Source organism: Stegostoma tigrinum, chromosome 2 (genome assembly GCF_030684315.1).
Source record: "Stegostoma tigrinum isolate sSteTig4 chromosome 2, sSteTig4.hap1, whole genome shotgun sequence".
NCBI classification, from domain to species: Eukaryota; Metazoa; Chordata; class Chondrichthyes; order Orectolobiformes; family Stegostomatidae; genus Stegostoma; species Stegostoma tigrinum.
Genome location: NC_081355.1, coordinates 76,499,501 through 76,512,728, shown reverse-complemented (window position 1 = coordinate 76,512,728; position 13,228 = coordinate 76,499,501). Strand labels below are relative to the sequence as shown.

The following is a 13,228-nucleotide window of genomic DNA, read 5'->3' as shown; positions in this document are numbered from 1 at the left end:
CTTTAACCTTCTAAATTCTAGAGGAAGCAGACTTAATTTGTATAATCTTGCCTGATAACTTAAACCCTGAAGTCCAGATATGATCTTTGTAACTTTGTTGTAATTCCTCCAAAACTAATATATCTTTCCTAAAGTGTAATATCCAGATCTGCTCAGACTCTAAGTAGATTCTAAGCAGGGTTATATTTTTATAACTGCAGCAAAACCTCTGCATCCCAATACTTCAGTCCTCCTAGATTAAAAGGCCAGCACTCCATTAGCTTTCTTGATTATTTTTTGCAACAGTTCATGACACTTTAAAGATTTATGTACCTGAACCCCCAAGTCTGGCTGTACAGCTGATGTTGTCAACAACATACCATCTTAAAAAGTCCCCTGATCCATCCTCCTTTTGGTCCAGAATGGATAATCTCACATTTACTTACATTGAACTGCTATAATTTTGCCCACTCACTTAATCTATCAATATTCCTTTGTAATTTTAATGTGATCAAATACACTGTCTATGATGCTGCCTAACTTTGTCATCAGCAAATTCGGATATCTGACTTTCTATGCCATTATCTAAGTCCTTACAAATAATGTTAGGGCCTCTATTATACACACCGATCGTTGTGGGCCAGCACTGATCACATCCTGCCAATTTGAGTACCTACCTGTTATCTCTACTTTCTCTCGCCTGCCATGCAACAAATTCCCCACAAAATGGATTTTGACTTCATGGGCACATTGTCATAAAGACCATGATTTAAAGTACCTTGGATAATAAAGGCATTGCAAATGTACATAGAATCTGCAAGTTAATTCAAATCGTGCAGTATTTAACACCTGCCATCTGCCAAATGTAACGGTGCTTTTACTTAATTTGATTAGTTACTTAAGCATCTTGACTGGAAATAAAGATGGATGTCCAATCAGGGGACCAAAGCTATTGGACCTAATATACATTGACATCGTTGGGTTAAAACAACTGCAAACTGTACTCGGAGGATCTTTCACCCACTATCGGTAAGACTATACCATCTTTATGCTTCTGTTAATTTCATGATAGAAAACAGCATATTCTACCTTTGAGATATTAAGAACTGCAGATGCTGGAGTCAGAGATAACACAGCATGGAGCTGGACGAACACAACAGGCCAGGCAGCATCAGAGGAGTAGGAAAGTTGTCATTTCAGGTCTGGACAAGGGTCTTCTTCAGAAGTGTCACAGGAACTGACAGACTAGCTCTGCTTTCTCTCCACAGATGCTGCCAGACCTGCTAAATTCTTCCAGAAATTTGAGTTTGTTTGTTTCATAAAACAGTCTTGAAATACTGTTGATAGTATATACTGACCACACAGTTGATTGAATGGTGGCAAGTAGTTCCAACAAAAATAAAGTGAAGAACTGAATTGAGCTTTCTTCTTTCAGTGTTTAGGGTGAAGTAATTTTGAAGTCAAGAGTTTTGCAAAGTGCTACTAAAATGTGCAGATAAAGGATAGTGGTTTGTTCCAAAATCTGGTGTATCCAATGGAAGAAATTTGAAACAGTTGTCATCATAGCATTTTCAATAGTTACATGAATGCTATGAGAATTTTAAATTACACCACATTCTCACACATTTTTTGCAATTTCAGAATTAAGTATTCAAAATTGATAAAGCAGTCTTTTGAGGTATTGCATTTTGGTATAACAAACAAGGGTAGGGCTTAGACAATTAATGGTAAAGCCTTGGAAAATATCGTAGAACAGAGGGACCTAGGGTGCAGGTATGCAATTCTTTGGAAGGTTAGAAAACAGGATGATTAAAAAGGCATTCAGCATGCTTGCCTTCATTGCTCAATCCTTTTGAGTACAGGAGTTGGTGAGGCTTCTTCAGGAATAGTGTTCAGTTCTAGTTGCCCAGTAAAAGGAAGGATATTATCAAGCTGAAGAGGGTTCAGAAGAGATTTACCAGGATGTTGCTGGGAATGGAAAGTTTGAGTTATAAAGGAAGGCTGGACAGGCTGGCACTTATTTCACTGGAGTGTAGGAGGTTGAAAAGCAACCTGATAGAAGTTTATAAAATAATGAGAAATATAAATAGAGTTAATGGTAGTTGACTTTCCCTGGGATGGGGGAGTTTCAAGACTAGGGGGTATATTCTTAAGGTGAGAGGAGAGAGATTTTAAAAAAGACGAGCAAATCTTTTACACAGAGGGTGGTTCATGTGTGGAATGAATTTCCTGAGGAAGTGGTGGATGTGGGTGCAGTTGCCACGTTTAAAAGACATTTGGATAGATCTCCAATAGGAGAGGTTTAAAGTGATAGGGGCCAGGAGCAGTCAAGTGGGACTAGTTTAGTTTGAGATTATGTTCAGCATTGATTAGTTGAACTGAAGGGTCTGTTTAGGTGCTGTCTGACTCTTAAAGAACATTCATTGTCTTGCTGATAATCTAGCAATTTTGATCATCATGCCACTATTTTTCATACCTCTTGCATCCTTTCTTAGATGCTTGTTGAGGGTTCTTGATTCTTTTGGAACTGAACCAGAATTTAACCATGCTGAATATGCCAAGAAGAAAAACCATGGATCCCCCTGGGGCAAACTGAATCTAATTCCTAAGCAGTTTTACAATATGTTCCGTAAGTAAATACATGTAGAACTCATTCTAGGGCTTTGTATTTCAAATAAGTTACAGTATGTCTTACCGCACAGGCACACACACACAGACACAGTATACCACACATAATATGCAGCTCTAGATTGTTCTAATTTTTGCAATCTCTGCAAACATTTTCATATAAAGCATGCTTTGTAGCAAGTCGATTGCATTTTTTTGTACATAATTTGCTTGCTCAAACCCAAATCTAGATTTTAGATCAATTCAACATAAAACTCTACATGATAAAACCAAAAAAAAATTTTATAATGTTGAGGTTTTTTTGTGTTTTTAAAATTCATTCTAAAGATGTAGGTTTTGCTGGTTGGGTGACGTATATTGTCACCCTCTGTCTTTGAGAATGCGGTAGTGAGCTGCTTTCTTGAACTGTTGCAACCTGTTTTGATGTAGGTACACCTACAATGTTGTTAGGGAGGGAGTTCTCGGATTTTTGACTCAATGACAGTGCAGGAACAGCAATATATTTCAAATTCAGGATGATGAGTGACGGGGAAAGGAATTGTATCTGTTGCCGTTCTCCATTGAGATGATAGCACGTTCCAAAATCATGATGACTATCCAAAGACCCTTGGTGAATTTGTGCACACTGCTGCTATTGTGTATTGCTGATGAAGGAAGTGAATGTTTCAGGACATGGGGCCGTTCAAGGAGACTTTTGCTGGATGGTGTCAAGGTTCTTGTGTTGCTGGAGTTGCACTTATCCAGGCAAATGGATAATATCCCACCATACTCTTTACTTGTGCCTGTTAGGATGGTGGACAGGCTTTAGGGTGTCAAAGATGAGTTTCCAGCTGGATTTCTAGCCTCTGACCTGCTGTTGTAGCTGCAGTGTTTAAATGACCAGTCAAATTTTGTTTTTGATCCAAATTAATTTCCAGGTAGTTGATAGTGGAGATGTGGCAATGATAATCCTATTCAATTTCAAGGGAAAGATGGCTAGATTCCCCTCTTAGAGAAAAAGCTAATTTTGTTACTGCAGATAGATCCTTCTGTGATTTGTATGAATATGAATGGCATTGAAATGAGCAAACAGTTTGGGACGAAATTCTGCAATATTGTTTTCCGGAACAGTTCCAAGTTAGCATAATGAATAACTTGAAGTGAAATTTGCAGGTGATAGTCTTAATATTGGCTGTCATCCTTGTCTTTTTAAGTGATAGAGGTTGCAAATTTAGAAGGTGGTAAGAGCCTGTAATAAGAGATGCTGTGGTGCACCTTGTAGATAGTACAGTGTTCACCCACTCTGTATCGCTTATGATGGGACTGAATGTTTGGGATGGTACATAAAGTACAAATGGTGGGCTGTTTTGTATTGGAGGATCAAATTTATTGGTTATTGGTGAAGCTGCATGCATCCAATCAAATGAAGACTTCCATCACATTCCTGAGTGTTGCTGCATTGATGATATTCAGACCTTATTTTTGGCAATGTGTTTTAGCTACAGTATTTAAATGAATAGTACAGTTCAATTTCTGGTCAGTGGTAATTCACAGGATGTTGATGGTGGGATGGTAATACCATTGAATGATGAGATGGTTAAATCCCCTCTTGTTGGACACAGTCACTGTCTGTTGCTTGCGTGGTCCATTAACTGGTCCATCATCTACAAAATACCTTGCAAGAACTGTGACAAACACTACATTGGACAAACTGGCAGAAAGCTAGCCACCAGGATACATGAACATCAACTAACCACAAAACGACATGACCCACTATCACTCGTATCCTTACATACAGATAAGGAAGGACACCGCTTTGATTGGGACAACACATCCATCCTAGGACAAGCCAAACAGAGACACGCACGAGAATTCCTAGAAGCATGGCATTCCAACCGGAACTCCATCAACAAACACATTGATTTGGAGCCAATCTACCATCCCCTGAGAAAAAGAACAGGAAATGACATCACCAACGCAGGAAATGACATCACCAACCCAAGGAAACCTAACCAGATAAATAGAAAGCGCTTCGTCGGAGGTTCACTGATGTTACCTAGAATGGTGACAAAAGGTCTGAAAACGAACCTTCCAGCTCAGCGAGCAAACTCACATCTGGAACTTCAACCTGAGCTACAAATCTTCTCAAAACTCGCTAGTGGTCCATTAACATTTGCCTGAGGTCTGAAATTTTTTGTGAACAAGCAGATGTGGACTACTTCGTTATCCGGGGAATTACAGATGGTATTGAGAATCTCCATTTTTGACTTGATAATGTTGAGAAGATCATTAGCTAAGCAGCTGGAAGTTTTTCAGGTTAGGACACTATCCTGAGGTACTAAGAGATCTTGTGATACAGTAATGGTGTCCCTGCCTCTGAGTCAGGAGGCCTAGGTCTAAGTACTATCTGCTTCAGAGGTATGTTATAATAACTATGATCGGCTTGATCAGAAAATTCTTCATCCCGAGTACATTCTGTACTCTTGTTACAATCAATGATTCTTCCAAGTGGTGCTCAAGCGAAGGAGCATTCATTCCATCAGTCAAAGGTGGGCATGTTGATAATAGGTAGCTGTGTCCTTGCTCATGTTTCACCAGATGCCATGAGTTTCCATGAGCCAATATTGAGAACTTCTGATGCCACTCCTAACTGTATACCCTTTAGTCCACCTCTGGTGGATCAATGCTGCCAGTGGGATACCCAGAGCTGGAGATGGAGGAATCTAGAATATTGGCTATAAGGTGTGATTCAATGACCATGTCGCTATCAGGCTATTGCTTGTTTATGGGACAGCTTTCCCAAATTTAGTCCAAGTTCCCTGATACTGACGAGGGGGACTTTTCAGGATTGATTTGGTAGGTGTGACTTTGTAATTTATAATTCCTAAATTGATGCTGGGTGGTCTGTCCAGTTTTATTTTATTCTTTGACTTGAATGTAGGAGTTTGATACAATTGAGTGGCTTACAAGACCATTTCAGAGGTCTGTTAGGAGTCAACCAATTTCTTTGTCTGGTGTCAAATGTAGGCCCGAAATAGTAAAGAAAGCAGATTTCCTTTTCTGAAGAATGTTGGGACGTTAGAATATTTGGGACAAGCTTGGGCCAGGGTTGTTCTGAAACAAAATTTAGTGGTAACTAAGGCAAGGATGAGGGTTTTGGCAATAGACGAATTGAGGTGAGGAAAAAGTCCGGTGATGTTGCAGAGGTGGAAACAGGCATAGGTATGTCATCATAAGTTCATCTTGGGTCAAGTACAACACTATACTGCTCCCACGCACATTTTTGTTTTAAAGTAAACTTTTTAATTTTTATTCAGATGAAATATAAATTTTCAGTTGTTCTTTAGCTTTTTTCATTTATCCAGGAACATTAGATTAATGGCATATGGTAAGACTGCGAAACTGAAATTCAGCTCATTAAGTTGTAATAAAAAAAATTCAAAACCAAGCTTTTGGAAAATACCTCATTAGTAAAAACGTAATGTATTAAAAGTTATTTTTATTGCATAATATGAGAGTTTTGGTGCAGCAGTTTGAGTTTTTTGCTTGTTTTAACATTTCAAGTTACTGAGCAAAAAGTATTAATGGGAGCAAATATTTTGACTAATTTTTGATAAAACAATATAAATGTGGACTTTGTCATTTATAATGGAAAAATAATGTGACAAATGGAAGTACTTAAATATCATTCATTTATCTTGTGAACATGAATTTCATGATTTACACTAATAAACAGCAGCCCAATTCATTAAGCTTTTGTCACAAGCTAAATACAAGTTAAGATAGCAAGTGATATCAGTTTTACGTGGTATATTTCCTTCAAACATGGACTTACCACAGCATATTATCACTACTCAAGTAACCACATGATATCAGCTCCTATCTTTACTGGCCTCTCGGGTTTTTTGATAAATATTTGTTAATATGTTACCAATTAATGCCTTCAGCACTGTTTAATTTACTGTATTTTCCAACATATTTGCAGCCCATACACCTGATAACAGTTTTTTGGGTTTTGTGGTGGAGCAGCGTTTCGACAGTAATAATATTACACTCAATAAGATACCAAGAACTAATAAAGCTCTGATTTATGGTAAACTGGCAGGCTATTGGAAGGTATGTACTGTCTTCTTTTAGCCCTTAAACTGTTGATATTTCGATTGCTTTTTTAATTCTGGAAAACATACTGCTTATTCCATGTGCTAAAATCTTTGGACTTGTACTTTCTTCTGAACACTAGCAATGTTGTTACTGCTAATTACTTGTTCATAAGTTATCAGTAAATTTTGTAATGCTTCTTGTATCCTGTTCTATATCATTCACAAATGGTGTGGAAGTAGTGAACTTGCTGTAGATCTCTATGAATGACTTGATTTTTACCGTAACAGAAACAACATTCTCTATTTTTTCTGTGTCTAGCTTCTGTACTAAGACGGATTTTTCAGCCGATTGGAAAATCTGCAAGCTATTCGATCTCTCTGACCATTTCCTGCTAGTCATTTGAGTGAATGTTGTGAAATTGCCTTGATTATACATATCTCTTATCCAGCAGCTACTTGCAAGAATTTTAGTATGTAGCCTTATATCTAACCATTTTCAGATGACTTTACTCTTTTTCTGAATGTATAATGTCTTTCTTGTAGGCTTAAATACATCCTGTATAAAGTGACTTTTTTTGGAAAATTAAGTAATTATAAAAGATTGAAGCCATTGCAAAAATGTTTTTAAATTATACCTGCCTTTTTCTAAACACTTGCTGTAACTTAGTGAAGTTACATTAATGATATTTAATTAGAATGTTTTGTTTTAGAAGCTTTGGTTAGCCAAGGTGTGGAATGTTCTATTTCTAGTTATGCTTCCTGATTTTTACAGGACAAATCGTCTTTCCTGGATATTGTCAAAAATTATGCTGAGATCCATGGTACTTTTCATAATGAAAATCATCTCCTTTTACCTGATTTTATAATTAATCATGGGATCCTCAGTGGGCATGACCTTCATCTCTTGCTAAGAGAGACAAAGGTTTGTCAAATATTAACAATTTATGATCGTTGGTTATCAATTTTATGGATATGTCGGTATTTATGTAGTCATTTTCTTTGGAACATTTGAGAGAAGACAAATGTACCTTTTCAATTAGAAATATTAATTCAAAGTCTAGCGGACTATTCTTTGGGCAAGAATTGTCCCAAGGTAGTCAAATAGAAATGAGATTGCAACTTACGCCTTATCAAATGGCAAGAAACATAAATAACATAAAATATGGATGAATCAAACTCTTTCCAAGCAAGAAAATGTCAGTTATTATCTAACAGAAAAAGTTGCAAAGAGCTCAAGTACTCCATACCAGTTATTTTATTAACCTTTGGATTCTTTACGTGCATAAAGATGCAAGGCAGGCAGAGCTCCAATTTAAATATGCAAATTATGCATCCTTCAGAGGGAAGTAATGGAAACTGTTTTGAAAGTATACACTCCATTAAATGTAGTTTTCTGCAGTTCAAAGAACACCCCAGGTGTCTTTGGATCTTTGTCTATAATCAAACAATGCCCATCAGTTGTGATCTTTAACAAGATAATCAACAAATCATTGACTTTAAAATATCTCTTCAATACATTACACTATACATCTCAATCACTTGTTTTCCTTGGTATAGTATTTTCAGGACACTAGTATTTCAAGAAGTATACAAGTGTTATATATTTCCATGACCCATCATCTGTATGAAGATTGAAAGAAGCGCCTCGATTTTTTTTTTACACAGATTGAGTGCAAAGTCTTGGTGCATGAGATTTATTTTACCAGCTAAGGCTGTGGTGCGGTGGGCAGGTGTGGGGGAAAAGAAGGTGCTTTTAATAGCCTAATATTTTCACAGACATGACAGACACTCCTAAAGCTTAAGAAGAGAATCAAATTTTCTTAGCCATTAAAATAATTGAAAGTTTTGCTAGTAATCTGTATACAAATGCTAACTTAAATTTTGCCTTGCGTTTTAAAAGTATGCAGTATCTTCAAAAACTTGTTTGTTTCACAACACTGAACTAATGTTAGTTAGCTCAAGTGGCAATGATATAAATTGTGCCACTGTTACAAGTGCAGAATTTTTGTTTTAAACATGAGTGTTTTTGTCATATTAATGTCACATTTACATATCAACCAAGTGCTGGCAACACTTTTTTTTTTACACATTCCATCTATCAGGACCTAATTTCATCTCCACAATTGACATTTTGCTGAGTGGGAGAATGGGAGCTCATGACCCCATTGCTCATCCTGAGTCGCAAACCAAGGTTTAGGAACCCTGAGCTATGAAATTGTAGATATTGAAGAAACAAAATACTTCCCCCTTCAAGATTATGCAAGTTTGAACACTGATGTCTGTTTGTTTATTAATATTCTGGGGATACTAAATTGCTAATGATTGTAGACATTCCTCCGTCAAGGGACAGTCTCATTCATCTAGCCAAGATAAAAGTTGTAAAGTTAAGGTTGTTCCTTGATGTTTTATTAATTCACAAATGGTGATCAATCTCTCATTGATGGCTGTAAAACTTTTATGTCGTGTGGTCCATATACGGTGACTGTACATCCAATAAAACAACTAATCAATGAGGCTGGGAAGAAGCAGAAATGAGTGTCACCTCAAGTTCTTGCCCACCTGCACTCATAAGCCCACTCCCAACTGCGAGCATCACTGCTTTCAGGTTGTATTCATTCCATGCCCTAAGGAGACCAACATTTCTGCTAAAAAAAAACTTGTCAGTGCATGATGTTTGGAAAATGTGTAAAAATTTTTTCATATGATCAAAGTGATGAATAAAGTATTAATGTGTGAAATAATGGTTTCATCCTTTAGATTTTTGTAGGACTAGGATTTCCCTATGAAGGCCCAGCACCTCTTGAAGCAATTGCAAATGGCTGCATATTTCTGAATCCAAAATTTAACCCTCCAAAGAGCAGGAAAAACACTAATTTCTTCCAAGGGAAACCAACATTCAGAGAGGTGTTGTACATAAGATATTGATCATTCACCTTTGAGTTGTAGAGTTGTTGAATTATAATTTAAATTTGTCATTTATAAATGTTATACTGCAATGAGAAAATGAGTTTCATTAATTTCTTTTGTAAATAGTTAATGAAATACTGATTTAGTATAATCTCCAAAGATATTGCATGGGGTAATCTATACAATTTGTTTTAGGACAAACCAGGTAGGGATTAAGTATAATGTGCAGAGGAACCAATATGCAGAGCTAGCAAGGGAAGAGAAACATAGAATCGCTGGTAGGTTGAAGATACGGTGGAAGAAGGGAATATTCTGGCTGGAATGGGATCTTCTGGTCAGAGGAAAATTTTCGGGTTAAATGTTAGAGGAAGTGAAATAACTGAATTGTGGTTGAGGATACAAAATGAAGGAAGTGTGAAAAGTTATTAGGGGGCTTAATATTGCTCAATGGGAAGAAATTGTTAAACAAGATTGTAAATGTTGAGGCTTGAGCTTGTAATATTGTCAGTCAGAGAGAGGGAGATTGAGTGGAGATCTTGCTTATCCAGATCAATTGCTGTAGCCAATTTGCCACGTACTTCCTGAAATTTGTGAATATCTGAATGGTAGATGTGCATGAACTGCTGGTAGATGATTGATAATGTGGTACATTGAGCAGACTAGTGATGTGCTCGGGAGGAGATGTCACACGCTGCGTTCACTGACACCCCACGTGCCATTTTATTAAGCATCTTCTGTTACTCCTGTCAGGTCATTGAGGCTAGAGTGTGGGAATTTTGGCCACATTTAACGGTTGTGAGCCTGCTTAGTCCTTTGACCATAACCCTCTGTTACTAGGAGCCAGTTAGTTGGCTGCGCAGCAGATTTGCAATGCAGAGTGATGTCAACAATGTGGATTCAGTTCCCACGTCAGCTGAGGTTACCATGAAGAACACTCATTCTGAACCTGTTTCCCTTTCCTGAGGCTTTGTTCTCCTCACATGACTCATGATGATTTCATCTCTCTAATATGTGAATAGCCAGTGGTTGGTAGAACTATAGCAATTTTACCTTCCATGTGGAAATAAGTCTCTGCTTCTCTCCATTTGTCCACTCTGCAGGAGAGCAACTGCAGTTGTGATCTGTGGACACTTCTTTTTACTCTGGTGTTCAGTTTCCTTTGTTTGGGATTGTAGTGCCAGAAATCAGACACAACCCCTTGTGGCTCAGTGCAAGTTCCCCAGCTGATGGCTAACTGGGACATGTTAGGCCTTGCAGAATGTTAGGTTCCCAGCTGACTTTGCAGCTAGCCTACAACTTGGGACATGCTGAACTTCAGGCAGAAAGCATTTAAGTCATTAAGCAGGAGGCAAATCATGAACCTTGTGTGCGAAACAATTTTTAGGTGTTAATTTTGATAATTCAACTTGAACACTTGATCTGATTATCCAGTGATGTCAACTTCTTTCTTCTCTTGTCAATTCACTTTTATATGGGGATTTTCTTGAGAACTATGTGAATAGATGAGAAGATTTTCCTTTTCTTCAAGGATTTTCCATTTACTTTCCTGTAAATCTATTTTGCTACACTTTCAAATGTCTTTACAAATCGGTTTTAATGCCCTATTCTTTTTTTTTTAAAAAACAAAAAGAGTAATTTGGCCATTATGAAATCAGTTAGACAATTACAGCAGGCTTCTGAAATTAAAAACTCAATCTTCACTTCTATTTACAGCTCTCATCTCAGCATCCATATGCAGAGGTTTATATTGGGAAGCCCCATGTTTGGACAGTTGACATTGACAACCCCAGTGAAGTAAAGGAAACAATGCGTCAAATAATGGAACAGAAGGTAAGAGGAAAATCATATTAAGTACACACTTGTTGCACATTCATACTTAATTGTACTGTAAGTAATGAGTATTGGAAGAGACCTGAGGACATAGACAGGGCAGTAATTTAACACAGAAATGTAAAATAATGCACTGTAGTAGGAAAAATTAGAGGCCTATAAACTAAATGGTATAATTTTAATAGAGACTTGGGAATATAGAGTAGACAAAGCTTTGAAGGTGGCAGAACATAAGGAGCGTGCTACACCTTTATTGATCACAGTTGGAATAATGTGTCTAATTCTGTAAGCCATATTTTAGAAAGAAGGTCAAGGTCTTGGAGACAGTGCAGATACGATATGCTGGAATGCTGTCAGTGATGTGGGGCTGATGTTACATGGAGAGTTTACAGAAGCTAAGGTCATTCTTCTTTAGAGCAAAAATGATATTATGGAAAGATTTAACAGAGGTGCTCAGTGTCACAAAGGGTTTTGACAGAATAAATCTGGAGAAACTATTTCTAGTGATATAATTGTCAGTTGAAAGTGCTAAATTGGGAGAAGGCTAATTACAACAATACTAGGCAGGAACTGAAGAATATAGAATGTAGGCAGATGTCTGAGGTCAAATCAATATCTGGTATGTGGTAGGCTTTCAAGTGTAAGTTGCTGGGAACGCGGGACCACATGTCCCTGTAAGGATGAAGGATAAGTATGGCAAGTTTAGGGAATCTTGGATAATGAGAGATATTGTGAGCCTAATCAAAAAGAAAAAGGAAGCATTTATCAAGGCTAGGAGGCTGGGTACACACGAAGCAAGGGTGGAATACAAGGAAAGTCAAAAGAAACTGAAGCAAGGAGTCAGGAGGGCTGAAAGGGGTCATGAAAAGTCATTGGCCAAACAGGATTAAGGAAATTCCCAAGGCTTTTTATACATGTATAAACAGCAAGAGGGTAGCCAGGGACAAGGTTGGCCCATTCAAGGACAGGGAAGGCAGTTTGTGTGGAGCCAGAGGAAATGGGCAAGGTATTAAATGAGTATTTTGCGTCAGTATTCACCATAGAGGACTTGGTGGATGATGAGTCTGGAGAAAAGATTTACCAGCACATTGCCTGGTATGGAGGGCATTAGCTGTGAGGAGAGGTTGGAGAAACTTGTGTTATTCTCACTGGAACAATGGAGGTTGAGGGGGCGACCTGATAAGGTTGACAAGATTATGAAGGCCCTGGACACAGTGGACAGTCAGAAGCTTTTTCCCAGGGTAGAAGAGTCAGTTACAAGGGGCCATACGTTTAAGGTGCAAGGGGCAACACTTAAAGGTGATGTACGAAGCAAGTTTTTTTTTATACAGAGGGTGGTGGGTGCCTGGAACTCGCTGCTGGGGTAGGTAGTGGAAGCAGATACGATAGTGATTTTTAAAGGCCATCTTGACAAGTACGTGAATAGGAAGGGAATAGAGAAATGCAGTCCCTAGAAGGGGAGATGGTTTTAGTTGTGATGGGCAGCATGCTGTTGCGGGCTTGGAGGGCCAAAGGGCCTATTTTGTAATTTTCTTTGTTCTTGGTATAATGTTTGGTAACCAAAGGAGATACGTTTAAGGTAACTTGGAAAAAACACAATCGGGAACAGGAATTTTTGTACAACACTTTGATATGAATGCACTGTCTTAGAGTGCCATGGAAGTAGATTTAATAACAACTTTGATAAGACAAGTGGATAATAACTTGAAGCGGAAATATCAGTGGCGCTAAATGAATAGCTATTTCAGAAGGCTGACACAAGTATGATTGGCCACTGTGTTGTGTCATTCTTCTACAACAAATCA

The 13,228-nt window shown here is 37.8% G+C and overlaps 1 protein-coding gene across 5 annotated transcripts in view; it reads left to right on the top strand.

Annotated features, from left to right (window-relative positions):
* LOC125461933 (alpha-1,6-mannosylglycoprotein 6-beta-N-acetylglucosaminyltransferase A-like) overlaps nt 1-13,228 on the top strand; it is a 78,862-nt gene that overhangs the window by 44,817 nt on the left and 20,817 nt on the right. For all 5 annotated transcript variants that reach the window (XM_048551338.2, XM_048551355.2, XM_059654750.1 and 2 more), the window contains 6 exons: nt 874-1,008; nt 2,475-2,608; nt 6,572-6,702; nt 7,459-7,608; nt 9,444-9,590; nt 11,307-11,423. In XM_048551338.2, coding sequence (XP_048407295.1) covers nt 874-1,008; nt 2,475-2,608; nt 6,572-6,702; nt 7,459-7,608; nt 9,444-9,590; nt 11,307-11,423 — 814 coding nt within the window. The remainder of the gene's footprint in view (nt 1-873; nt 1,009-2,474; nt 2,609-6,571; nt 6,703-7,458; nt 7,609-9,443; nt 9,591-11,306; nt 11,424-13,228) is intronic.